This window comes from Cebidichthys violaceus, unplaced genomic scaffold, assembly GCF_023349555.1.
Source record: "Cebidichthys violaceus isolate CVI_PGR_0920_01 unplaced genomic scaffold, fCebVio1.0.p SCAF_45, whole genome shotgun sequence".
NCBI lineage: Eukaryota > Metazoa > Chordata > Actinopteri > Perciformes > Stichaeidae > Cebidichthys > Cebidichthys violaceus.
In genome coordinates, this window is record NW_027176650.1 from 1,825,891 (window position 1) to 1,853,151 (window position 27,261).

At 46.1% G+C, this 27,261-nt stretch overlaps 4 protein-coding genes across 5 annotated transcripts; 1 reads left to right on the forward strand and 3 right to left on the reverse strand.

Annotated features, from left to right (window-relative positions):
* Window positions 1-255: 255 nt before the first annotated feature.
* Window positions 256-2,079, reverse strand: LOC137886726 (phenylethanolamine N-methyltransferase). Its single transcript, XM_068729310.1, has 3 exons — window positions 1,908-2,079; window positions 1,390-1,600; window positions 256-694 (listed from the first exon to the last, which is right to left on the reverse strand). The coding sequence occupies exons 1-3, from the start codon at window positions 2,077-2,079 to the stop codon at window positions 256-258; spliced, it is 822 nt and encodes a 273-aa protein (XP_068585411.1).
* Window positions 2,080-7,295: 5,216 nt separating this feature from the next.
* Window positions 7,296-17,104, forward strand: aldh18a1 (aldehyde dehydrogenase 18 family, member A1). Of its 2 annotated transcripts, XM_068729374.1 has the most exons (18): window positions 7,296-7,615; window positions 7,744-7,832; window positions 9,102-9,253; window positions 9,354-9,503; window positions 9,611-9,715; window positions 9,798-9,950; window positions 10,516-10,606; window positions 11,081-11,205; window positions 11,798-11,942; window positions 12,089-12,162; window positions 12,289-12,388; window positions 12,713-12,933; window positions 13,054-13,191; window positions 13,307-13,502; window positions 13,626-13,747; window positions 13,832-14,018; window positions 15,504-15,599; window positions 15,736-17,104. In XM_068729374.1, exons 2-18 carry the CDS (start codon window positions 7,760-7,762, stop codon window positions 15,930-15,932), a joined length of 2,325 nt encoding a protein of 774 aa, XP_068585475.1. In that variant the 5' UTR covers window positions 7,296-7,615; window positions 7,744-7,759; the 3' UTR covers window positions 15,933-17,104. The 2 variants fall into 2 exon arrangements, with proteins under 2 accessions (XP_068585475.1, XP_068585474.1); XM_068729373.1 differs by lacking the exons at window positions 7,296-7,615; window positions 7,744-7,832 and having other exon boundaries at window positions 9,119-9,253.
* Window positions 17,105-19,457: 2,353 nt separating this feature from the next.
* Window positions 19,458-20,952, reverse strand: crygmx (crystallin, gamma MX). The gene is made up of 3 exons (XM_068729182.1): window positions 20,944-20,952; window positions 20,032-20,304; window positions 19,458-19,901 (listed from the first exon to the last, which is right to left on the reverse strand). Exons 1-3 carry the CDS (start codon window positions 20,950-20,952, stop codon window positions 19,626-19,628), a joined length of 558 nt encoding a protein of 185 aa, XP_068585283.1. The 3' UTR covers window positions 19,458-19,625.
* Window positions 20,953-21,427: 475 nt separating this feature from the next.
* Window positions 21,428-23,126, reverse strand: crygmxl2 (crystallin, gamma MX, like 2). Its single transcript, XM_068729184.1, is given in 6 exon segments — window positions 21,428-21,468; window positions 21,471-21,512; window positions 21,515-21,701; window positions 22,259-22,381; window positions 22,383-22,502; window positions 23,118-23,126. Coding segments are annotated over 6 exon segments (522 nt in total).
* Window positions 23,127-27,261: the final 4,135 nt, after the last annotated feature.

Below are 27,261 nucleotides of genomic sequence, written 5' to 3' on the forward strand. Positions count from 1 at the left end.
GATGCATAATTACATTCTTGGCGCTGTAGTTTTGAACTGCCGGGGGCGATGTGTCCTTATTCACCCTCAGAAAGACGTTTACTGGACCAATGAAATGACGTGCAATGAAGTGAAATAATTCATTCACATGAATAATAATAGAAGATTTGTTAAAATAACTGAGGATCACAATCAAAGCAACCTCCTCCCCCCTCCAGGATACTTCATTTTCAACATTAAGACCCTTTGTCTATCCTCTATTCTCCCACTTAACTTTTACTCCTTTCTTGCTTTTGCAAAAAACACCCCGGACACATCATCGACCCCCACCCTCATGTCCTGAGGCAGCGTGTACACCTCCAGCCTGATCAGGGTGTAGCCGTTCTCCTTCAAACCAGCACAGACCTGGGCCTCATTCAGCGGGACCACTGGGATCTTTACGCCAGGGCCCCCGAAATAATAACTCTCCCCCAGGGCTCCGATGAGCAGGAGGTGGCCACCGGGCCGCAGGAGCCTCCCGATGTGGCCCAGGGCCCTGTTGAAGGCGGCCAGGTCGGGGCTGACGCTCTCCAGACAGAAGCAGGACACGAGACAGTCGGCCCCCGCTGAAGGAAGGTCGTCGAGGGCCAGAGGCTGCGGCCGGTGCACGTCTACGGGGACCACGTCCGTGATGACCTGACGTAGCTTGGCAGCTTTCTCCGTCCACGCTGAGGGCCTGAGACAACATCAACGCATCACCAGATTAGATAAAAAACAGCTAGTGCAGTATTAATCTGCACTGTGTGTCATTTTTATTACAATTCAAACATGACATTTTGCACAGACATGCACGGTCCTTTTACTGATCCACTGACTTTATGAAATACATGTTTGATTAATTGGTACAAAATGTTCACGGTTCCCAAATCATGCATCCTGCTGACGGTGGTGAGGCCTACAGTGCTGCCGTGATGCTAGCATGTGGTTTTGAGTGAAGTGGAAGTGTTGGATGGAATCCTCTCAGAATGAATGTTTGGTGATCCCCTGACTCTTCATCCAGCCCTGACATCAGGTCATAATTTGTGCAAAACAAACATATTCTCATCGGCTCATCAGATGTACTTTGCACTTTTAATATCGTCATAGAACGCACAGTACGAGGACGACCCACCGAGCAATGAGAGGCCCGGAATATACTGTGTGACCCTTGAAAGTAGTTGACTGAGTTTTAAGGGGAAGAAAGAAACTCCAAGTGAAAAGGAAACGTTTGATTCTCATTTCTCAGTAAACACAATTTTTCTGCAGAAAATACCGTATATTACAAATCTAAATGATTTCCTCGTGAGGATTCTAGCTTAACAAACATCATTCTTGATATTTAAAGCTGTCTCCAGTCTTCAAACAGAGTTTAAAGGGGATCTGGTCGTATACCGGCGTCCCTCCAGCTTGCAGACGTGCTGCAGGTAAGGCGTCCAGTCCAGGCTGCTGCCGCCCTCGTCCTGCAGCCAGCCCCTCAGCTCCTGCCTGTTCACCTCCAGGAAATCCGTGAGGAGCACCTTGTTGAAAACCTCACAGCCGCTCAGCACCTGGTACAGGGTGGGACCCGAACCTATGTCCACCAGCAGCTCGCCGTTCACATCGCCTGGAGACGTAAGTGAGACGAGTGGAGATCTTTTAAACACAATACCTTGATTAACATTCAGCTGCTACTCAGATATCTGAAAAGGATTATAGAAGTGTTTTAGAAGGTGTGGTCATTTATACGTTTGAAAGCTCAAGCACTGGACATGTGTTCTATCTGGAACTAAGAGTTATAGTATGACAATATGTTTAGAATATTAATAAAAGGGTTTTAGGGAAGAGTCCTTGGAATATAAAGAAAGGTAACTTGCAAAAAAATAATTTGGACCAGAACAGTTCTACATGATCCATGACCCCCGTCTCCTTACCTTCAGTGAAGGCTCTATGCAGGCATGCCAGTTTCCACGGCACGATGCTGTCCTTTCTCTCCAGATCTGCCCGTGGTGGAGTGTAGTTGTACTGCAGATACGCTGCAGGATCAAATCCCTGGTAGCAGGCCGCCATGGCCGCCACTCCCTTCTCTGTTCCCTTTTCTTCCATCCTGGCGTTTTGCTTGTGACTCTACCCTAACACACCCGTGTTGAGTGGTCCGCCTTCAGGTGCACTGCTGCCCCGTCAAACGCCTTATATACCTCTGGGAGTATTTGTTGTCATGTGCTTTGGGCTACTCTTGAGTTTCCTGGGCAGAGATAGCGATCCTGTTTTTGGGGCCTGTGTTGCTGCCTAATAGCATTTGTTCTGTTCACGTTCCCTGCCCCGAGGCGCCGATACCATCGGATCAAAGGGGGGGCTTCCTCCAAACACTGGACCCACTAATGGACTTTCAGGTCTTCCACCCACCTCTCAGAGGCCCGCCATATCTCGACAATCATTCTAGAGGGCCTTTTACACGCAAACAATAGACCAGTTTCTACTCAGGCAAACCCTGTTTGGAAAGACACAAACAAATGTGTCTCCTTTTCCAATGTCGCCATTTTGCAAGGGAAAGGAGACAAATGAAACTTCAGGTTTATAGGATATTTAAATCCACAGCCGTAATAAATTCAAGAACTGAAAGAGTCCTTTATGTGTCCGCGCACAGACGATTAAATCGGCAGATGGGGAGTCATATCCAGTAACTGCCCGTCGTTAATACTGATATTCTTCGGGATCGGATGCCTGATCGCAATTTAAACGTTTGTCCTGCTTTCCCAACGTCGACCTCCACGAAATGAGGAAGGTTTACATTTCAGATTAATGTCAAACTCGACACTGTCAAAAAATACATTCAGTGACTCGCATTACAAGCATTTTCAAATGATCCAAACTAAGAATGTCAACAAACTCATGTCGCTTGTCTGTAGATGTTCGGTGTGGTTATTGTGCGCCAGGGAATGGGACAAATCCTATTTATTGCTCGGTTGAAATAACTGTGTGTATATTTTTAAAACCACTAGCCACAGCTGACTAAACAGTGAGCTTCAAACCCCTGATTGAATTAATTTTCTGTCTATTCCCAGCGTATCCTGAAGCAACAGCTGAACTAAATCTATGCCGTGTTGTAATCAGCTGTTTTCTCCCCAGGAGTCTCTTAACACCTCGTTTATCCACGGCAGCTGTACCACAATCCGGAGCACATGCGCCCAAAGAAACGTGACGTCCAAATCAACACAGTGTCCAGGGGACACCAGGTATTTGAGATTTGGAATCCTGCAAGGTGATCTAGTTCAAATCAGGACGTTTGGTGATTACAATAAGAGTCAGACTTGAGAGTATGAATGCAGAGCCTGTTAAATTCCATTTGGCTTTGAGTTTATTGTTTTGGACGTAAATGTGATTTTCTAAATGTTCCCACTTGCAAATACAAGGAAGCACATTTTTAAAATACAGATCCTTCGTTTTATTCAGGACGTTCTATTTTAAGTCTTCTCTGTGTCCACATCTTTATACAAATCTATCTGGACACAGATATGATGAAGACACAACTTTCATACAACAACAACACAAACCATCACAAGCATTAATCTAAATTATTTTCATACTAATGATTAAATCTCTCATTTCACACGAAGAAAAATCAAACAGATCGATCTTTATCGTGCTTTTAGCCCCAAAGAAAGTTAAATTGTAATAAGAATTTATTTCAAACACAATCTGTCACTCATTAATTAAGCTAAAAAGAAGGTCCAATAGAATATTTAGGTTTTTGTTGAAACTAAAGCCCAGAAGTCTTCCTCTCACTCGTCTCTGACGCTCTTTGCTCTCGTGGTCGCACAGCATTCTTCCTTCTGAACGTGAGCTGGACCTCGTTGCGCCTTCTTCGGCCCCACGGCGGAGGGGTCCGAGGCGGGCTGATGGGGTCGTCTGCTCATGTGTGTTTTGGGGTGTGGGTAATTCCTGCTGATGGCCCCCGAGAGGAATCTCCGGAGGAGCTTCCTGGCCTCCCATTGTTTCCCTGAGCACTCCGCCTCCATCGCTGCCCTACGAGGGTCACAAACACAAAACCACTTCTTTCTCAGCGCGTCGGTTAAAGTGTCATCACATACGCTCCTGTCAACACGCCTTGCTCTGTCACTAACCTGTGGCAATGCTGTGGCACCAGGGTGAGGCTGTGCCAGTGAGCCACGTAGCTCTGTCCCGTCTGCCAGTCCTCCTCCAGGACGCTGCACTCCAGCTCAGCCCGACTCGCACCACCCATGCTGCACATCCTCCGTCAACCACACCGACCGCCGACCCTAGTCTGAATAATAGAGGTCAGAGTGCTGCTGGTCATCATTTGTGGGCAGCAATAAAGCACCTCTTATTTAAATGCTTCTGCCTGGACTGTCTTTAGCTCTGCTCTACATGCTTTTGAGGCATGTCTTGTCTTATTTTAAGAGAATAAACATACAGTTTGGAAAGAGGGGGGAGCTCACACACTGTGTACTGGTTGTTAAATTGAGGTTCTCCCTTTCTGCCTCAATGAATCCAAATACTTCTCCGTTAGATTTTGTCCATTTGCACAATATGAAATCTAGTCTAGAGGCTATGTTATGTTTTTTATTACATTATGTGTGATTCACATGTTATGAAAGGGAATATGCTAAAAAAAAAAGTATTAAAAATGATACATTCTTTTAAAAAAAATACAGTAATATAAAACAAATAGTGACATTTTGAATAGTAGATTGTAAACTTACTTTTCACGCTGATCCGTTCTTCTAACAGACCTTCTTTCTGCTCGCTCTTTATGCTGCTATTGTTCCGTTTGCTTGTAGCAATCTTTCCCTTTGAAGTTTGTCTATGTGAGAACTTTTCCTCAGATAAATGTTGATCTTCAAAGGAAGCAGTTCAGCTTCTCTCATCTGCTCTTTCTCCGGTGGATAACCGGTCAGCTTGACTATGTGGGTTGAGCATTAGAGGGGTTATATAGTCGCGTATCTGCAGCTATTTTAGACCACAGAGACATGTTGATATTAGAAACAATCTGCCCGTTTTCATTCCCCTGGAGTCAAATACCAAACCTTTTGTCACACTCCTCGTGGTCACATGGCCCTCTTTAGTGTACGCATGAGACTCACTGGGCTCTTAAGTGACTACAATGTCAACCCGTCCCAGTCCATTATTAGACGCTCAGAGAAAGAGTGTGATTACGTACATAGACAGAAAAAAACCCTCACATCGTTTGGAAGGTTCGTGTCCCAAAGTTACATTAGTGGAGTTTTATATTCTGTGGTTTTGTTTCCTAAAGCCAAGCGGGTGTTTTTGTTTGAATTCACAATGTTAACTATGAGATTGTGTTAAAGAGATAAAGAGGCCCAATGAATGAAGCGCACACTCCCAACGCAACAGAACCAAAACATCTGCAGAACTGCAACGAGTCCTTCAAAGAAACCTCAAGCTCGTGGGTTCAATTCAAAGCAACACAGTAGAGTTTAAGCTGTCCCACTTCAACGGGTTATTACATAACAATAAAGTACAGTCACACATCTACACAAGACATGTATACACACACACACACACACACACACACACACACACACAAATGGTCTGTCCACGTCATCCTAAGGGCAACATAAATGTTGCTTCTTATAGTCACAGCAGCGATCCGTTCAGAAAAGGTTGTACTGAAGTGCTACTTTCTTGTGATGTGATATTAGAGCACAGCGTTAGTTAGCTTGTTAGAATATGATTCCTCGCTGATGAAACGTTACTGTTGTATGTGAATGTTGTATTCATTTTGTACATTTTTCTGTTACAATATTGACAATATGTTTGTTTCAGGAGGAAAACTTCTACCGACAAATTGATCAAAATGAACAGACCAGCAATAAGTTAAAAGGTTGTGCAGATACAAACACACACACAGACGCGTAGAGTTAGTGAATTAGTGGAGCCGGGAGTAAGGTAGGGGTCAGTTCCTTCCCATGAGTCTGATGGAAAGATAAAACAGCGAAGGGGAGGAGGACTACAGAAGAACAGATAAAGGGAGAGAGAAGAACAGGACATATATAATGGAATAACACACATTTAGCCAGAGCTACAGGAGACAATTTAGTTATCTAAAGGTCCTAGAGGCGGTGGCAGTCCGACAGTGTCAGTCAAATCCGGGTTTGCTTTTCATTTTGTCACGGCGTGATGGTGCAGGTTCAGGAAACGTTCATGTCTCTACGGCGGGCGGCCCTGTGATTTCTCCACCGCATGGTGCAAATGAAATGTGCACAAGTTAATGAAAGAACTAATTAGGACGGCCGGCTCCAATTAGTCCTCCTATTAGTTTCAGATTGATGAACTGAGAATAATTAGAAATGAACTTTGATGGCCCTGTGTATTTATACATAGTGTAAACTATGGAGCTAATTGTGTAAAAGCAATGTAGAATGTGTGTTATGCCAGCAACCATCATAAAAACCCAGTATGTAGGTTGTTGTATTGTTTGGTAATCTAGCGTCAGCATGGTTTGGTTTTTGGCTGACATTATGTTTTGCTTCTACGCTATACAACACTGCAGACACACACTTTGCACTCATGCCCTAACCTACACTGGTGAACTTACTCACTCCACGCTCCGCGGTTAGTTTAGGCTTGCCTCTTATGTTGCCTTTAAGTACATAATTTGTTAATTTGCTTGGTTGTGTGCGTCTCATTTTTATTTTTTTTTGTCCCGGTCGTGTGGTCCGGTTTGTGTCAATACTAAAACAAGGATACCACGGGCGTGACTCCATCATGGTGTCACGACATCCGGTAATTAAACAAAACTGTTACAAAAGAAAGAATGAGGGAGAAAAGACAATGCACATAAGAAATACTTAAAAAAAAGATGGACAATAAAATCTAATTTCTTGAAAACATGCATGTAGTAGATTAAGTATAAATACTATTGATAATAAATTGAATACTTAAATGTAATCTTGAAGTGTTCAAACGACGGGAAAGACATTGAGAACTTGACTTTCTGGATGTTAAATTTCCCCAAAATTATAACGTTAATAAACTGACAGTATGCTGAACCTTCTGGTTTTAGTTTTTAATAGTACAATATTACATCCTTGATATCCAGCCTGGTTAAAATACTCCTCATGTATACTCATAAAATAGATGTTTAGTTGATGTTTTGCAGAAAACAAATGTATTTGTTAGAACCATATATACCGTATATAAAAAGGTTAGAACCTCAAATCTTGTGCTTTAGTTTGAGTCACTTCCGTTCAAGTTCCGCATGTTTCACCGGCCGGCCTGACGTCACATCCTGCCACCTTCACCGCCGCTTCACGGGGCTTTTTTTTTTTCCTGTGTTTACAAAACTTGAATTGCAACATTGTATTTCAACGTTAATGCGACCGCGCGTGACGCGTTACTCGTCGGTCTTCCCGACTGCAGCGGGAGAAAACAATGTACGGACGCGGTGGCAAACCGGCAACCGCAGTAGCAGCTCCGTCAGTCAGGGGAGGAGTCGTTCACGCGCAAAGTCCACCTCTGTTGAAGTATTCCTGTGATAAATGACGGAATAACGGGTTCACGAGGATGAGAAGAACTCAATAGAAGACGTTGCTCAGGGGCCACGGCAGAGACAGAGGCTACACGGGAGACGAGCCACACGGGGACTTCAGGAGGTTAAGTGAGAACAGAGCAATCCGGTTACAAGGGTCACTTTTTATGCATCCGTTTAGATTAAATACCCACCTCTGATGTCTGGAATGTGTTTGATGCTTACACGCGTGTCTCACTCTGTCTTCGTGACAGTAGCAGCGTTAACGTGACCATGCTGCTGCGAAGGCTGACCCTGGACTACCAGAGACACGTATGCAGGTTGATCTCCAGAGCCCTGACACGAGGCAAGTCATGCTGCTCCATTGAAGTAACCATTGAAGTAATTTCTTCTTGTTTTTAGATTTTCAGGTTTGAGGATTTTTCTGCATTTCTTTGTTTCATGCAACAAGCAATTTGAATGACGTGTGATGAAACATGTTCACTATTTTTCTAACATTTTAATTCATTGACGTATTGAAAAATAATCGACAGATCGATAACGCAATAATTGAAAGATGCAACCCTAGAATGAACAAGTTCTGATAATGTATCAAACAGAAACACCAGATATGTTCATTTACGTTCCTCTGCTTTATGTTACTGAATTGAAGTTTTGACCGTTGCTCTGATAAAACAATGAATTTGAAACGGTCACTTCAGGCTCGGGGGCATTTTTTTTAGACACATCGTCTAAATGATTTATTAAGAAAATAATGATTAATAATGAATATAATTACATTCAGCTTTAATACGCTCTTGCTTACAGATTGGAAAGCGTCTTTCTACTGAAAGTGGACAAATAAGTTCATGATTGTGTCCACATCAACATAGTCAACATAGTGTCTGCAGGCAGATAATACACTGCTGGTGTAACTTACTGTGCAAACTTCTCTCTCTGTCTCTCTCTCTGTCTCTCCCTCTGTCTCTGTCTCTGTCTCTCCCTCTGTCTCTCTCTCTCTGTCTGTCTCTCCCTCTGTCTCTCTCTCTCTGTCTCTGTCTCTCCCTCTGTCTCTCTCTCTGTCTGTCTCTCTGTCTCTCTTCTCTGTCTCTGTCTCTCCCTCTGTCTCTCTCTCTCTGTCTCTCTGTCTCTGTCTCTCCCTCTGTCTCTCTCTCTCTTTCTCTCTCTCTCTCTCTCTCTCTCTCTCTCTCTGTCTCTGTCTCTTTGTCTCTCTGTCTCTCTCTCTCTCTTCTCTGTTTCTCTGTCTCTCCGTCTGTCTCTGTCTCTCTGTCTGTCTCTCTCTTCTCTGTCTCTCTCTCTGTCTCTCTCTCTCTCTCTCTCTCTCTCTCTCTCTCTCTCTCTCTCCCCCCCTCTCTCTCTCTCTCCCTCCCTCCCGCTTCACTGCCTCAGAGAGATGTGTAATGTCAGCACAGTCTCCTCTGCTTCCCCTGCTGATGTGGCGTTTTGACGGCTGTGATTATCTGTTTCCCAGGTTACAGATGAATGTAGAAGAGGGCTTTGCTCCGTTTGTCTCGGTCACATCGTCCATGAAAACCAGCACAACATGCTTGTTTGCACGTGTGTGTACTGACGGCAGTGCTTTATATCAATACATGAACACACACTCTCTGCACAGCTCCCCAGCTGAGGGCCCACGGCGGCTCCTTTGCACATCGCGGTGAGCTGCGTCAGGCCAAGAGGATCGTGGTGAAGCTGGGCAGCGCCGTGGTCACCCGAGGAGACGAATGTGGCCTGGCGCTGGGGAGGCTGGCCTCCATTGTGGAGCAGGTGAGAGGCCAGATACCAGAATAACTGCACTTCAATGTAGAACGCTATTGATCTGTAGACGAGCTCCCAAACACACATACTCTGGTGTGTCGTCGTCCAGGTGGCCATGCTGCAGAATCAAGGCCGGGAGATGATGATCGTCACCAGTGGAGCGGTGGCCTTTGGGAAGCAAAGGTTAAGACACGAGATCCTGCTGTCCCAGAGCGTCCGACAGGCGCTGCACTCGGGAAGCAATCAGCTCAAAGACGTGGTAAGAGCAGCTGGAGGAATGTCAGGAGTTTGACTGAAGCGTGTTTCTGTTTTGAAGCCGTCCACTGAGAACATCAGTGTAACTACGTTCACTGCGTTTGTCTTCAGTCTCTGCCGGTGCTGGAGGCCCGGGCCTGTGCTGCGGCGGGACAGAGTGGCCTGATGGCTCTGTACGAGGCCATGTTCACCCAATACAGCACTTGCACTGCACAGGTACTTCTATACCTCCCTTTTTTTAAATGCTGCAGATGTGTATGCGTTATGCAGAGTGACATCTTTTAAATTCTGCCGTCAGGTCCTGGTGACAAATCTGGATTTCCACGACGACCAAAAGAGGCGGAATCTGAACAGCACGCTGCGGGAGCTGCTGCGTATGAACATCGTGCCCATCGTCAACACCAACGACGCCGTGGTGCCGCCGCCGGAGCCCGACAGCGACCTGCAGGGGGTAAATGTGGGTACAGACAGCATGGGGGGGGGGGGGGGGTGAGGTGACGGTTTGGCGGTGGCAGCGGGGGGGTGGATGCTGAAGTAGTTGGTAGAGACGGTGTTCCTGATGTGCAGACAGTCACTGTTCATTAGCGGCGGTATTCTCTTTCATCCATCCACACACACACACACACACACACACACACACACACGCTGAAACCCTTCTGCCACCCGTAATCACCTCATCAGCTCTGCCTTCACCCATTAAGGCGTGTGTGTGTGCATGCAGGGAGGGTGTGTATGGAGGTGCATGCCGTCACTGGGGAGGAGGTGCTGTCAGAAGGTATGGAACTAACTTCTGTATGTAGACTTCATCCTTTACCAGAAATAACCAAACACTAAAAGAAGAACTAACACACCTTTTCTCTCTCTCTCTCTCTCTCTCTCTCTCTCTCTCTCTCTCTCCCTCCCTCCCTCCCTTCTGGCAAAAAGCAACCATATCATGAACATCCAAAAAGGGCTTTGCAAATCATTGTGGGTCAACTCCCGAGCTGACGCCAGCGTTCTCCTTCTTGTTTCTGAAGGTGATCAGCATTAAGGACAACGACAGCCTGGCGGCGCGGCTAGCCGTGGAGATGAAGGCCGACCTCCTCATCGCGCTGTCTGATGTGGAAGGTATGTGCGTTACCACAACAACGGTCTAGGGTCAGCTGTCGGGTAACAAACACCATCTGTCCTCGCTCTTCACCGGGGGAGAAAACAAAACACCAGCACCACCACCAGCACCACCACCCCTCTCAGGGTCACATGAGAGTCATGTGAAAGAGACAAACACAGACCTTCTGCCTCCATGTTTGAAATTGATGCTGATGTGGTTACCGCAGTGTGTGTGTGTGTGTGTGTGTGTGTGTGTGTGTGTGTGTGTGTGTGTGTGTGTGTGTGTGTGTGTGTGTGTGTGTGTGTGTGTGTGTGTGTGTGTGCGCCATGAGCTGAGCAAAGGTCCATTGGAGTAGATTTAGAAGCCCGGCTCCTCAGACACCAGTATAGAGTGTATTCGACTGAGGTTGTAGGGTTATGCGTCTTGCTGCTTTGTGTGTTTTAGACGCACGTGTGAGCAAATGCGTTGTGTAAGCACCGTCGATTTCTCAGGACTGTACAACAGCCCTCCTGGAACGGATGACGCCAAGCTCATCGACATCTTCTACCCGGGAGACCAGCAGGCCATCATCTACGGTACGAAGTCCAGAGTTGGAATTGGAGGCATGGAGGCCAAGGTATGTTAAGAGCACTCAATCGCTTTATTAAAAACTCTTTTATATATATATAAGTAAAAAAACTCATCTGAGTGCAAAGCTTTTTGTACTATAGATTTTTATACTTCTACTTCCATTATATACTCATGTTTAGAGGAAAAACACATGTGAACAAATTTCATGAATGAATAAAGTATCTGCCTCTCTCTCTCTGTCTCTCTCTATCTGTCTGTCTCTCTCTCTGTCTGTCTATCTCTATCTCTCTATCTCTGTCTGTCTGTCTCTCTGTCTGTCTCTGTCTCTCTGTCTATATCTCTCTCTCTACCTCTCTCTCTCTGACTACTTTTACTTTTGATATTTTAAGGACATTTTGATGTCCAAAATTCTGTATTTCTATTTCAAAATATTTTGAATGCAGGACTTTTACTTGTAATGGAGTATTTTCACATTAAGTGAGAGAAGAAAAAAGACGTAAATTATGTTCTGCTTCTGTTTGTGACGTATGTGGAAGGTATTCATATTGAGATTGTAACTCACCCTTTTTTAAAAAGTAAAGCCTTTACGTAGAGACTTAAAGTTGCGCGTCTCTTTCTTTGTTTTTGTTTTGTTGCAGGTCAAGGCCGCCCTGTGGGCCCTGCAAGGTGGCACCTCAGTGGTCATTGCAAACGGCACCCACCCCAAAGTAACGGGGCACGTCATCACCGACATCGTGGAGGGCAAGAAAGTGGGAACCTTCTTCTCTGAGATCAAACCTGCTGGTGAGCTTTCCTCCTCACAAGACACACTGGAGCTTCAATACAGCTTGTTATAGGACTGTTGTGTTGGACTGCATTAGTTGTAGGGTAGGTGTACCTAATAAACTGGCTACTGAGTGAAGTCCGTCTCGTCCCTGATCCTTAACCAGGCCCGACCGTGGAGCATCAGACGGAGACGGCACGCAACTCTGGAAGAACCCTGGCGTCTCTGCAGCCAGACCAGGTGCCACCATTCTAGTGTTTACCTTTAGCTTACCTTTTTTTATCAGACGCAGAGAAACACTGACCTCTTGTGGACACGTGTGCTGCATGCTCATCCTGCCTTGTGTTCGGTTCACTGTGTCGTCAGAGGAGTGAGATCATCTGCAGGCTCGCCGAGCTGTTGACTGAGAAAAAGGAAGAGATTCTGACCGCCAACGAGACGGACATGGACCTGGCTGTAAATGCAGGTAACGGAGGTCCACATTAAGTCAGTGTGTCAGGTTGTACCTGGCACACTTTGGAGCACTGTTTCAAGTTTTTAGAGCCCATAATACTTAGAAATATAAGCTCATGTCTCCATGTATGTATGTTATCAAAAGACTCTTCTCCGGAAAGAAAGCATCAAACGTAATCATAATCATGATATTGCAACTTAAACGTACCTCAGAGATAGTTTTGTGAATATTTCCAAATGGGCAGTTGAATGTATATCTCTCCACCAGAGGGCGCCTCTGTCATTTTATCCTTCCATGGTCAGTGAGAGCCGGTATCACTCTCCCTCCTCTCCACAGGCCGTCTGCCACCGGCCATGCTGAAGCGCCTGAGTTTGTCACCGTCCAAACTTAGCAGCTTGGCCGTAGGTCTGCGTCAGATCGCCGTGGCCGCCCAGGACAGCGTGGGCCGCGTGCTGCGCAGGACCAGGGTGGCTCACAACCTGGAGCTGGAGCAGATAACCGTGCCCATTGGAGTTCTCCTGGTCATCTTTGAGGCCCGGCCTGACTGCCTGCCACAGGTATCCGGGCAAACGGATCCGGCAGTTTTGTCACGCTAAGAACACCTTTTTGTCTGTAAATGTAAATCCATCCCGACAAATGTCTCTTGACTCTCAGCCCCGTGTGTTTTTTACCTCCAGGTGTCGGCGTTGGCTATAGCCAGTGGTAACGCCCTCCTGCTGAAGGGGGGCAAGGAGGCCGCCAACACCAACCGGGTCCTCCACCAGCTCACCCAGGAAGCCCTTTCCATGCATGGAGTCAGAGAGGCGGTGCAGCTGGTAAATGTTTCCAATACAAACCTTCCATATAACACATTCTATGGACTGGGAGAACTCAGGAGTCTGCAGCTTGTGCGGCACGTAGCCGCGGTGGTTGACGTGCGTTTGTTACAAGGTGAGCACACGCGAGGAGGTGGAGGATCTATGCCGGCTGGACAAGATGATCGACCTGATCGTCCCTCGGGGTTCGTCCCAGTTGGTTCGGAACATTCAGCGGGCTGCGAGGGGCATCCCGGTGCTGGGGCACAGCGAGGGAATCTGCCACGTCTACGTTGACGCGGAAGCCAGCGTGGACAAAGTCATCAAAATTGGTCAGCATTCATAAATCTCCACCGATTGCTGAATTATTTGAGTAGATATCTCTGACGTCTTTTAACACCAGGTCCACGCTGTAACTCGTAGTTCTAACATGCTCTCTCATTTTCCCGTTCCAGTCAGAGACTCTAAGTGCGACTACCCGGCTGCGTGTAACGCCATGGAGAGCCTGCTGATTCACAGGGACATCCTCAGGACGCCACTGTTTGACCAGATCGTTGACATGCTGCGCACCGAACGGGTAAAAGAGTCGTACAAGTACTTTACATGTCATCCAGCATAAGATGAATGAAGAACTTGTTATCTCAACGTGTGGCGTCACCAGGTGAAGATCCACGCTGGCCCTCGGTTCGCCTCCTACCTGACGTTCAGCCCGTCGGAGGCGAAGTCCCTGCGGACGGAGTACGGCGATCTGGAGTGCTGCATTGAGGTGGTGGACAGCATGCAGGAGGCCGTGGACCACATTCACAAGTACGGCAGCTCCCACACCGACGTCATCGTCACCGAAAACGGTAGGTTGGCCCAATGCGCAAGAATCTTGCATTATTACGGTCATATTTGACCTCACCGTGGTCTAAACGGCGCCGGTTATTTATTCCCTCTTCACGAAGGTGTCTCGTATTCATCGCGTTCTCTCGGTTTCACCTTCCTCATTCATCTCATGTGACTCTTTGTTGTGGAGATGAGCGCACAGCCTCCAGTGACGGGGACGGAGCTCGTTTAACATGTAGAGCAAGAGCTCCTCCCCGTCGTAACTTTGGGTCATGTAACGGTTTCAAAACATTTTCGTCTTTTTCAGTGAGCCGTCACGCCGCCTCCTTCTAATTGGTGTCGATTGAGTCCTGAGTGTCTCCTGCTTTTAAAGGCTGCGCTCGTGTTGCTCGCAGACAGTGTTGAAGAGCAGCGTATTGACATTTTTATGACTTTTGTCGGGCAATTTTTGGGGATATCGTGAACTAAAAGGTGTCTCATAAACAGCATTTGTAACATGGATGGACTCCTACAAAAGGAGCCAAATAATATCTACAATAATGCATGAAAAGAAACTGGTGGAAGTCTCCCATTTAAAGGTTGATTCATAAAATACACAGAATATTTCAAGTCTCTTTAGGCGATCGGATAAAAAAAAGTGAGTGGCGTATGAAAAATTCAAGGCTGTGTTCCAAATCCCAGACTTCATCTTTTAGCACAGACTGAAGCTACCCTCACAGCACACACTGCGCATTCTTTATGCGTGAAATTGGGACGTATTACTTTTGTCATAACATTGAAGTTTGACCCTCTTGCTCACACATCCGTCATTTGTCATTTGCGGCTTCTACCGATGAGCCGTGCAGCTAAACCTCCTGGTATTTTTGGCACACTGCATTTGACATATCGTGTGTTAATCATTTTCCGGGCATACTAAACAATATTGGTGTTGGAAACACACCCAAAGTGTGCCGTTCACATTTCTACATTGAGGATTTTTTTTTCTTGCCTGCGGTGAAGGAGGCGCTGCCGCCATCTGGTGACCACAGAAGGTACCGCAATGAATTCAAATGTACTCAGTTTGTCTTAAAGAAGAGGGATTAAGATGAAGAATGCATACGATAGATAGCAAGACACAGTAGATGTGATGGATAGAATATGGACATGGATAGGTAGGTAGTAGAGACACACTGGATAAGAGAGATGGATAGATAATACTATAAACTATAGGTATATATGTAAGTATAGATGGATTCATTAGTGTTCACTAGAGAAAACCTGCACAAATGTCACCTATAGAGATGTTAAGCCTTTGTAGCGCCGTACTGAAATAACATGGACAGAGGCAGCAATGAAAACCCGTAATTATGTCATGAAATCAGATTTAGGTTTTCTCTCGTTCTGTAGCCTACGCTTCCTACGGCACCATCACAATGAATAGTTGTTGTCGTCGTCACGTACTTGGAAGCGTTTAGCGATGCAAAGTTGTGACCTAGTGGCACCAATAAGCTGCCTTTCTCCTCCAGAGGACACAGCGGAGCGGTTCCTGCAGCTGCTGGACAGCGCCTGTGTTTTCTGGAACGCTAGCTCGCGTTTTGCCGACGGCTACCGCTTTGGACTCGGTAAGTGTGGCGGTCTCATCGCGACATCATTTGTTTTTTTTTTCCTACATATTCTCACTTATATTCAGTTGTTCAACTGCAGACCCCCTGCAGAACACACACGTTTCACATTCTCCCTCGCCGTCTTCGTCTCTAGGAGCAGAGGTTGGCGTCAGCACGGCGCGGATCCACGCCCGAGGCCCCGTTGGGCTGGAGGGGCTGCTCACCACCAAGTGGGTCCTGAGAGGCGACGGGCACACGGCGGCTGACTTCTCTGAACAGGGTACCAGGAAGTACCTCCATGAAAACCTGCCCGTCACGCAGCCTGCTGCTGGGCAGAGGGACAGCAACTAGACCTGAGAGACCTTCACCAGCAGCTCCCTCTGGGGTCTTGTTGCTAGATAACGGCTGATGTCACGACCACAAAGTCGTCCCTGTTTACACTTCAGACTGTCACTAAGAGTTTACAGATATTTTAAATTCTACCTCAGCTTCTGATTCTTTCATACGAGTTGGGGTAAGTCACCCTGATAGGCTCCGGCAGGATGTATTATGTGGCGATCGCAACACAATACCTCCCTGACAATAGATTAATTGAAGTACTGTGAGACGAGAGTCTATACATCATATTTATACATCGATATCAAAGGAAACTGGAGCGCTTGAACTTCTTTTTCGTCTAATAAGGCGATCTCAGGACCGACGCTGACGCTAATTCACAGAAGCGTCTCCTTCAATTCGTCGTAACACGCGCACGAAAGAGACTTCCAGTTCTTTATTGTTAAATGCATGATTACAGAGAAGCAGTCGCTCCGCCGACGATGTGCATTTAAATATGCATGAAAAGATGAACTCTTTAAGACGACATTTACTTTCTTTTACTTGAAGCTGATGTAACGTCGGTGGTGAAGGGTCAGCACAGCATTATGATGATGTATCTTTATCTTAGATACATGTATTAGATATTGTATATCGTTCACAAGTTCCTGCTATAGTTGTACATATATTCTAAGTGTAAGGCCTCATGTTATTGCAGCTGATTCTACAGTAAGCGCTTTATGTAACATCTCTTTTTTCCTTCAGACGATGTGCTGATCTATATGTACTGTCAGAACTAATGCTGTAACATATCAAGTTGGCGTTTAATAGAAGACGACGTTGCTTTCTCTCAGTTTAACCGAATTATAGATTAAGATTTGTACTAAAACCTTAACATTTCTACACAAGTATCAGACATTTTATAGCGATACAAATTGGAACACTTGTATGCCTCCATTTTTTTATTTTAATTCTTTTTATATTGTTACAAGTTGTGCTCATTTTTTTTTTTTTTTCCCATGCTTTGCTGCTTTTCCCCGCTTCTTCAATTTGGCGCCCAAAGCCTCTGTCAGAGCGGGAGCGGTAATTGACAAGCTGCCTGCTTCAAGCTGGAGGGTTAACCGACGACTGCTTTTTAAATTAAGCTCTGTAACATTCCAGCCTGTGAGCTGCCGTCTGATGTCTTGCAATGCACACTTAAGGATTGGTTTGGGTTGTATAATAGCAATATTGTAGAATAAAAAGAATAAAAAAAAGAATATTTGGATATTTTTCTTACTTTCTTTGATTTTTTTTTTTTGCATTTGAAATGTTAAGGATTCATACGCTCATCTTCATCTCTGTCCTGGCTCTAGTCTTTTTACTTTCACAAAGAACACAAATTAATGGGGGGGGGGGGGGAGAAGTCGTGCTGATCTGAAAAACAGATGTCTAAAAAGAGCCTTTTTAAAGTTGCCCATAGGGGAATTCGCGTTGCTGGAAGTGGGGCAAAGAAGATGGAAGACAATACTATAGAGGTTTAATTATCCAGCCATCAGAAATGAAAAGAGGGAGAAGGAGAACTGAGACTAATAATGGAATCACAGGCTTCTGTTCTGGCTTTCTCTCGTTTCTTTCCTTTTTCTTTCTCTTCTCCGGCATCTAAAGAATTCATTCTCTAAAACGCACTACTTACCCTTCAATCAGCCTCCCGTCACCAAGTCCAAAGGGTTCAGAGATGAAGAGGGAGACAAAACTCGGATCTCACTCTTTTTTTTTGTCCTTTTTATGTTTCGAAGCGATTGAAAATATCGTCTAAATGACTCGAGGTAGAGAAGGAACAATCCGGGGACGTCGAGTATTGAGCCCGTTTGATGCGCGGTGTGTTATAGAGCTGTATTTTACAATATCGCACATCAAAGTTGTTTGCTCCGGTAACGCCAGCGATTCAGGATCACATGTTCACACCGAGCTGCTTTATTAACACCAGTTCTCTACTTGAGTAATGACGCGGTGCTGATGAGGGTTTTGTTGGCCTCAATTGTCGGGTTACCGACTGAAACTTCTGTCTTATTTTAAGGTTGAGTAGTGGATTTGTGCATTGAGGTTATCATATACTGGCAATAAGCTGCGACCCTGTATGGAGGATTCCCAAGATTCCCAGCTGAACCGTTCCCAAAGTGTCTCGTGATCCAGGTTTGAGTACAACTTATCTTACATTGCCGTGATGTTTTTGATCAGTCTGTCCTCTGCCAATGAACCAACCCATGTCTCCTAAAAGCTGAATTTAGGACGGATTGCATTGATGCTATAAGTAGAAACTGCAGTAGAACGAGTAGCTTGGGCAATATGACTGTACTGAATGTTAAAACCAGGCTGTTTGCAAAGTGTTCAGGTGGTTTGCTTCTGCAGGGTTGTAACCACGCGCTTTAAACCACCTGTTTTCTGTGACCTGTGCACGTCTGAAGCGCTTACTTCCTGAATTCGGTTCATATTTGGAGGCGCTGCCCCTTTGTGATCTTAGATTAACTTCTATTTATGGCTGAGAACTGGCAGCCTCTCATCTCTGATCTGGCGTTGCCCCCCCCCCCCCAGACCCCAGCTGATCAGTTCCCCCGTTGACGTTGTCCACAGATATAAAAAGAACGATGAGGGCAAATCACTGGACTTGTACAGCAAAGCCGACAATCCTTTAATTGGACATTACTCAAGGCCAAAAGTCACATTTCTTGTTGTGCTTGATCTTAAGAGACACTCAAATGCACTCCCCACTGGGCTTAAAAATTATTTTTTTTTAAATCAATAATTAATGGTCAAAGTTATTTATTCATCTTTGCCAATTATGCGGTCGTCTAATTAACAATTTCAATAATTGATATTTATTTCTGATAGGGTTCAGTATCTTGGGCTGATGAAAAATGCATGAGCAGGGATGCGGACTGGGTTTTTGTTTTTTTTTTTTGTTCTGAGAGAGCTTGATGCTCCGGGCTAATACCAGACCACTTTGACTCCAGCTCTTTGAGTTGGCGCCGGTCCTGTGATGTGGATCTAATATGGGCATCTTTCATGGACCCAACGCGCTTACTCTGTACCATGTGATCTCGTAAAGACTCCTACACGCTCATCCTCAGATACCCTTTTTTTTTTTTGGTCTTTAATATCGAACTTCAAAAGAATAAGCTTCTGTTTCCTTGATAATTTTTTCTTTGTGTATGCGGGATGACAATATCGCGGCAAACTGTAGAAACTCTCGGTCTAGGACCTCGGTGGGTACATTAGGATCTGACTTCTGTGGCCTGATGAAGCTAAGTTCAATCATCGTACTAAAGAGAGAAATATCCCTCAGATTTATGAAAAGTCATATCCCCCTGATCTGTTTATAGTGACAGCTGCAGTAGCCAATAGGAAATGAACAAAGGCTCCCTTTAGTTGACTTTCATCAAGTTTTCTTTTATTGTGATTCCAGTAGGACAGGAGGTTGGGGACCGGCGACGCAAATCATTCTTGCTCTGGGACAACCAAAGCAAAAAAAAAAAAAAAAACGATCATCGCTATTTATCGAGCGTTGCTTGAGCTCTGAGCTGGAGAAGGAAGGAACTTCACCCAACAATGCAAAGCTACCCGACAGAACCAGAACCCAACATCAGACCACACTGAAACAGTGCTGGCATTAAGGGGACAAGAGGGCGGGGAGTTTAACAGCGGGGCTCAGCAAGGATTAAAAAAAGAAGAAGAAGAAGAAGATGGGAATCAGTTGAGCTCAGTGATGCGCCTCAGAGAGCCGATGGTGGGGCTGTTGCTTCCCCACTCGCTGTGCCTCCTGTACTCCCCGGGGCGCAGGAAGTACTGGCGTCCCCTGTAATTGGGGTGTTCATGCAGTATCCAGTAGCCCTCCATGACGTTCACGGAGGAGATGTCGCGGGTGTGGAAGCGCTCGTTCAGATCCGGACAGTCGTCCATCAGCTCCAGATTCTGACCCCCAAAGTCAGACCGCTCGAAGATCTTCATCCTGTAGCTCCCGTTGTACTAGGGAGGAAATGATGATAGCATCATTTAACATAAGCGTGTATTCAACTTTAATTCAACTTTTAGTGAGAACATTGCTGCAAACAGCGGGGGGGGGGGGGGGGGGGGGGGGGTCAAAGTTCAAACTCACAGGCGGCACCATGCGGCAGGAGCGGATGCAGTCGTTGAAGCCCGCCCAGCGCTGGTAGTCGGGGTACTCGCCCTTGTGCAGCATGTACTGGTAGCCGCCGTAGTTGGGCTTCTCGTAGGCCACCCAGCAACCGCTGTCCACTCTTATCGAGTTGCAGCGGCTGAAGTGGTTCTGCATCTCGGGACTGTCGCTGTTGCACTCATAGTGACGACCCTGGAAGTTCTTCTCTTCGTAGAAGATGACCTGCAGGTGAAGAATGGGCGGACGGTTTATATATCACCACGGGTGATGATATTAGTTGCGTTTTCCAACTCTGCAGACTCTTCGACAAAGCTAACTTTTAGTCTCATTTAGATTCAGAACCATAAGCATTTCATATTCTCAGCCAGGTTTCCAAGTAAGCTTTTGTCAAACAAAGTTCTTGTGCAAAATAACTGCAATTCTGAAATAGATGAGCTTAAGGGAGTATGAAGAAATGTCCCAAATGCTGCACCAGAAGCAAAGTTTGATAAAATACTGAACAGCATGTGGTATATTTTAATGAAGAGAAAATAAAATCTTGGCCCATTTTTTTTTTTTCTTTTTTTTTGTACAGGAATTAGGACTCCAAGTTCAGTCGAATAATCTCAATGTTTTACTATCCTCGGCAGAAGACTCATTTAATTAAGCATAACTAAGTCTTATTGTGCAGCTATTCGCCATCTCTAGCTTACTCTCCTGTATGTAAATATGGTAATTCTTCCCACGCGAGGTTAAGTTATCACTCAGCGAAGGTCTTCCACATCTTTACGTGACAAAAGGAATTTATTTTTCAGCGTCTCTATGCAGCTTATTTACCCTTTAGATGCAAATGATCAACACGCTACACACTCTAGTTGCTTTTCCTGTATAGATTTTAAATTGCTTGCTTACCTTGCCCATTGTAACCGTGTTAAGTTCAGTCCAGACCAGATGTCGGGCCGTACCGGGCCTCTTTATAGACCCTGCTGGGATCAGAGCTTTGCAAATGTGAAACAAAGGCTTTGTCGCGTCAGCGCAGTCGGCTGTGTGGACCGCAGAGCACTAATAGGCCTGGTGAGCTGCTGCAGCAAGCCGCTTTGTCCTCCTGTCAAAGCCACGTCCGTCTATAGAAAATACTGTACAACTGCACTTTCTCAAAGGGCTACAATAAGAGTTGCAACATCTGCCTTTTTATTGGCATGAAAGCCAGAAACCTCCATGCAGACTGGGCGGACAGGAGGGCAGCACACAGAGAGACGGTTGTGTTTGTTTCAGTGTGACATGGATCATTAAGCAGCAACAGGCTCACGTGTTCAAATAAGCTCACGAAGCACATAGTTATTTGAAATGAAGGTTTTTTTTTTTATTTGAGTTGCGGGTTTGCACGGGACAGAGTTTACATGACGGTCCTCATCCTCCTGAACGAGCCCACCATGGGTTGTGGCAGCCCCAGTCGCCGCAGGCCCTGTACTCTCCGGGCGCAGGAAGTACTGGCGTCCCCTGTAGTTGGGATGTTCGTAGAAGATCCAGAAGCCCTCCACGATGTTGCAGGAGTAAATGTCACGGTAGCGGAAGCGATCGTACAGGTTGGGGCAGTCGTCCATGAACTCCATCGTGTGTCCCATCATGTCGGGCCTGTTGTAGATCCTCATCTTGTAGGATCCTCTATACTGTGTGCGAAAAGAAACCAGAACATCAATTATTATAGAGAGAGAGAGAGAGAGAGAGAGAGAGAGAGAGAGAGAGAGAGAGAGAGAGAGAGAGAGAGAGAGAGAGAGAGAGAGAGAGAGGAGAGAGAGAGAGAGGAGAGAGGGAGAGGAGAGAGAGAGAGAGAGAGAGAGAGAGCTTTCGACCCTGAGTTGATGTCTTTAACTTTAAATTCAAGGGAGTGCTTCTACACTTACTTACATGCTTACTTGCTACGGATGAGAATGAGCACCGGCTCTTTTGGAGCACGACGGAATTAAATTTCTCTCGCTTAACTGCCAGAAACACTCAATGTGAGAATTAGAATGAAGGCGCCAAGTCTTATGGGGGGGTGTGTCATATTCCCTTTTTTTAAAGGCTGACTGGGTCTCCTTGTGGGCCTTCGCAACAGAGACTTTCATGCTCTGACCTAGCCTGAGTTTCTGTTAATGACATCAAAAGGCCAGTGATTGACGTTCGTTTCTTTGATGCACAAGGTGAGAGGACTGCCGATCCCATCTGTCTGTTTTGATTGACTTACAGGGGCGTACATCTGGCAGGAGCGCACGCAGTTGTTGAAGCCCATCCAGCTGTGGTAGTCGGAGTACTCGCCGGGGCCGATGATGTACTGGTAGCCCGTGTAATGGGGCTTCTCGTAGGCCACCCCAGTGACCGCCGCTGACTCGGATGGAGTTGCAGCAGTTGAAGTGCCTGAAGGTGTCCATGCAGTCGCTGCTGCACTCCCAGTGGCGGCCCTGGAAGTTGCGGCCTTCGTAGAAGATGATCTTGGAAAAGGAGAGAGAGAGAGAGAGAGAAGCGTACATCACTCGGGGTTAATGTCAGGTAGATCTACTAGTTGCAATACTCGTGAATGAACTGCAGGGGACACTGCTCTCCCTCGAACAAACTCAATTACTTTTTGTACGAGTCCCACCGAGTGTACTCCCCCCTGTCTGCTGCACACTCCTATGTTGTTTTCAGAGCTTGACAGGTGAAAATCAAGGCGATTGAAACTATTGCTTCAGCTGACTTCTATTTAAGGAACTCATTATGTGCTCGGCCAATCTGAACACATTCCACTTTGTTGTTACTGTCACACAAACACCGTGAATCTGTCACATTTGGATACCGTATAATTGTTGATCTCCATCGACGCGTCCCTCTTAAACACCTATAAGTGTGTTTTTTTCCTCTCAATAATAAGTTGTCAAGAGTTAGCGGTCCGTTCTATATATTTTTTTTTTGTATCTAACAGTTTCACTCGATCGAGGACTTTGCCTCTCTTTGCCCACTGCTGCGTTTTCCTCCCCCGTTACACTATTCGACACACGTTCCCAAATCCTGCCGTTTTTCCCCCCTCCGTCAAAAAGCCGTCTCTACATTGCGTCGCGAGCTCATACCTTTCCCATGGTTGTAGGGCTGTGGACGTCTAGCGCATCATAGACCTGGACACACTTACGGGTCCTTTTATACTCTGTCCCGCTGACGGCGAGGCCTGTGACGCGTCGGGGACTACGCCGCTGCTCTTTACCTTTTTCAGATGCCAACCGCTGTTCCCTTTTGTCTGGCGGAACACGGTTACCTTATCTCCTGTCTGCTAGAATTTACCTATAGAATTGACAACCCCCCCCCCCCCCCCCACTCCCCAAAAACACAACTGCTACTGTGTGTTTGTATGACCCTTGTTCTTTCATGACCTGGTGATGCAGCCTTTTGAAATATCGCACAAAGGCTCTTTTTAGGTGTGTGGCCCCCCAACAACAAAGCTTTAAAAAGTGTACATGGGGTGAGGTCACTTTTTTTTGGGGGGGGGGGGGCATTCTCTAAACTAGTACTTCACCGTTTCAGGGATTTCATTTCATATGTTGCGAGCGTGGAAATTTTGAACACTCTTCAGTCGCTCCCGGTTTAAGCGAGTCTGGATGGGTATGTTCCCTAAGTACGTGCGGGTCACAATGTAATTGTTATTCAATTCCTGTTAAAGGAAAGCGGTTTTGATACTGCGGACCGAGTCAAGCTTTTCGCGTTGATGTAATCTACAGTGATGTGTTGTCTCTTTCTGCTTCCATAGCCTGCAGTTGTACTGTGATGCCAGACGAGACCGGTCTGTTTGCAGATGTACAGACAGAAGTGCTCAGTTGTGCGTGTGTTTGTGGGATATAAAAGGAGGGGTTCGAGGCATCTGTGTGTTTGAGTCTTTTGTATAAAATGATAGATGTTTGGACTTGGAGTCTTTGGCTTGTAAGCATAGCCCAGAGCTGAAGGGGAAAAGGCCAGAACGAGTTTGCCGCCATGTATTGTGTTCCCAAAGCCCAGCTGATGCCAGAAAGGTCAGCCTCATCCTTTAGCCTTTCATCGGGATAAAGGGCTCGCGCCCTCTCTCTCCACTTTGTGTGCCTTTTTTTTGCAGCTTTCGACTGTGCAAAAAAAAAAAAAAAAAAAAAAAAAAGGCAAATGGTTTCAGAAAGCACAATAGCCATTATGTTCCTGAGCAAAAACACCGCTACTGTGGAAGCGCATTCCAGAGCCACATGATGCTGTTTCGGCGTTAAGGAACAGCGTTGATAAGCTTTTGCTCCTTTGATCATTCATTGACTTGAAACTCTCATAGGCTTCAATAGCTTTCATGTTTGAAGCTGCACTCTTTCTCTATGACATAAGTAGATCATTGATATCCTTTCATCACAGCGTGCGGCGTAATTGTGGCAGATTATCAGATGGGATGTTGTTTTTGTTTTGTTGAGTTTCTTGAGCAAATGTTTACTCCGGCAGGAAAGGTTCTATCAGAACGTGTGTATATATAGGAAGCAAATGTGTAGAACGTCCTCGTGTGTTCATTCTCAGATTAATGCTTTCTGTCATCGTGCCTGTTGTATGTAAAAAAAAAAACAACAACCTTTGTACTCTTTGATGCACAGAGGGCAGCAGAATGACAGGGAAATCATACTCTGGCTGCATTGCATGTGTTCAAGCGGCCGCATGGTGCAGAACGCGAGTGTTCGCTTTTCTCAGGTGTCTTTGAGCGGGGACTCAGCCTGACCTCTGACCTCCGCATTCATATGTAACAGAGGTGCAATACAGCGCCTAAACCGGGACTCATTGTCATTGTTCTTGTTTTCATTGCCGAGGAACATCAGCTAACCCTAACTCATTAGTTGGGACCTTGGCTCTCTCTCTGTCTCTCTCCACGTCTCTGTGGCTTCCAGAGGGGAACCTTGTTTCACAGGCTCTCAAATGATCATCTTTAGCTGCGCTACAAGACATCTCCTCCCCACCCTGAAGGGAAAGTAACATCACAGAGGCCCTTGCCTGCTTTCTCAGTTCCCCCCGGAGGAGAAGAAAGCTACCCGCTGTGGAGCATTCCACTCTTCATCTCAGAATGATGGAAGAAAAGGAAAGGAGAAGGGGAACAGAGCGGGGGGCTAGATTCGCGGCTCCATTGTGTCCGAGGATCTCATTGTGCAATCTGTGTAATCGCGTGGGAGATGACGACACTATTAGCCCGCAGAATGACTGTCAGTTGGGGGACCTCGGTGATTGATGTGCACCCCGCAGAGATTGGAGAAACTTTGACAGATAGCAGCCCCGGCACTAGTTAACTTGCAACCTTTTTCATCTCCCCGGCTTCCAAAAGAAGAAAAAAAAAAAAAAACCCATCCGTGTTGCTGATACCTAATTAGAATGTGAATGTGCAATTCACTCAGTAAAACACATTTCAGGTCAGAGGAGACTTCTTTCAATTCAAAACAAATCACATTCCCTTAATCCAAACCATGGTCTCTCTGACCCTGCTATATACAATAAGTCTCACCCCTAAAATGTTGTAGGCAGAGATAGGAGAGCAGCCGCGCTCGCGCTGCCTCCAATGTGCTCTTTTTTTTTTCTGAACAGTCATTACAGAAACACTGTGGTACTGAGGTGTAAACAAGGGGTCTATGCGAGTTCCGCTCCTGAGAACTGGCTAATCTGGTGCTGAAAATGCGGTATGATCGGAAAAAAGCGCTTGCCAAAATGCCTCCCACGCCGGGAGTAGAATGAGGACCTCTCTTTTGCTGAGAGATCATCCTCTCCATTTTTTTTATTTTCTGTCAGAAAATCTCCAGGCATCCTCCCTCTCTTGTCACTGCCAGCAGCGCGGGCTCTATCGGGATTGCCAGACGCAGGAGCCACTATGAGCCCGTGCCAGGGCCAGGATTTACCGCGATGCGTCTGATGTGCTCCATCTTTTTTTTTTTTTTGCTGGGGGATAATTAAAAGAGGAAATGGTGTTGGAAGAACAGAGTGGAAAAAAAAGGGGGGGGGGGGGGGGGGCTTGGACCGAGCAAATGGATGCAGCTGTCAATTATGTTGAGTTGTTGATATGTTGTTTGTTTTCCCGTCTTTGAGATTGTTGCGTTGAACTGTTTTTCCCCCCATCAGGATTTAGTTTTAAAGTTTGTGCTAAATCTCCACTCTGTACATGTAATTAAAAAACAGAACATTTAGGCTAATTAAGAACTACTCTTAGCAATGAAATCACCATCGACGCGTTTCCCTTAGTTGCATTCTGATGACCTGCAGGTCGTTTAGGCCCAACCGTGAAAGAGACATCGTGTTCTCGTACAGGCTGTCTTTCAGGTAAACCTGGACTTGTTCAAATCACTCGCGCGTCGATTTGAGATGCTCCACCACACAGTGTGACCCAATCTCTGTAAAAAAAAAAAAAAAAAGAGAAGCAGGACGAGTCCTTCGTCTTTCAGCAGACACGCGAGGGGAAGCGATGGCTCTCACTCCTCATCTCCGCGCTCTGTTTTGACGTGGCGTGTCTCCCGTGCCCCCGAAAGCTTTAAAGGTTTAAAGAGCAACTCTTCACCCTGTAATCCAGGTGCCTTTCAAACAAGTCACGCTGTTTACTGACACATGACAAAAAAAAGTTCAAGCCCCTTCTCATCTCTCTGCTTTACAAGACTACTAACTCACCTCGGAGCCCGGCAGCCAACCCTCCCGAGCGCCCCTCCAACAAAACAGAGCCTCGGCGAGAAGGGGGCCCGCTGCCTTCCACCACTCGCTAAATCTGTAATCAGATGCGATGCTGTTGTTCACTTCTTCAAATTTGTCATCAAAGCAAATGTGTTCTGACAACAGCTAGTGACAAGCGCACCAGAGGAGAGGCAGCAAATCAGCCTTTTTCACACCGCATATCAATTATTGATCATGCTGCCCCCTCCCCTCCCTCCCTCCCTCCCTCTCTCCCCTCCCTCCCTTCCCCAGCAAGTAGACACCTTGTGATAATGAAATACATCAATTTAAAAAATAAATAATAAACCGGGGTCGGCTCCATTGTTGCAAAGCCTTAAGAGCTTGATTGACTGCCTGCACATTTTCCTGGTTGGCAGTCAGGCACATCAAAGGAGGGTTCCTCTTATTGCCCAAGGCCACTTGCAATTTATTTAGAGGAGCAGTGCTGCTGTCCCAGCAGGTAACATTATTGGGCAGAGACACTCAGGGATAATCAGAGCTTTGAGGTGCCTCTCAAATCCCACCTCTGCTGGCTCTATCATGCAT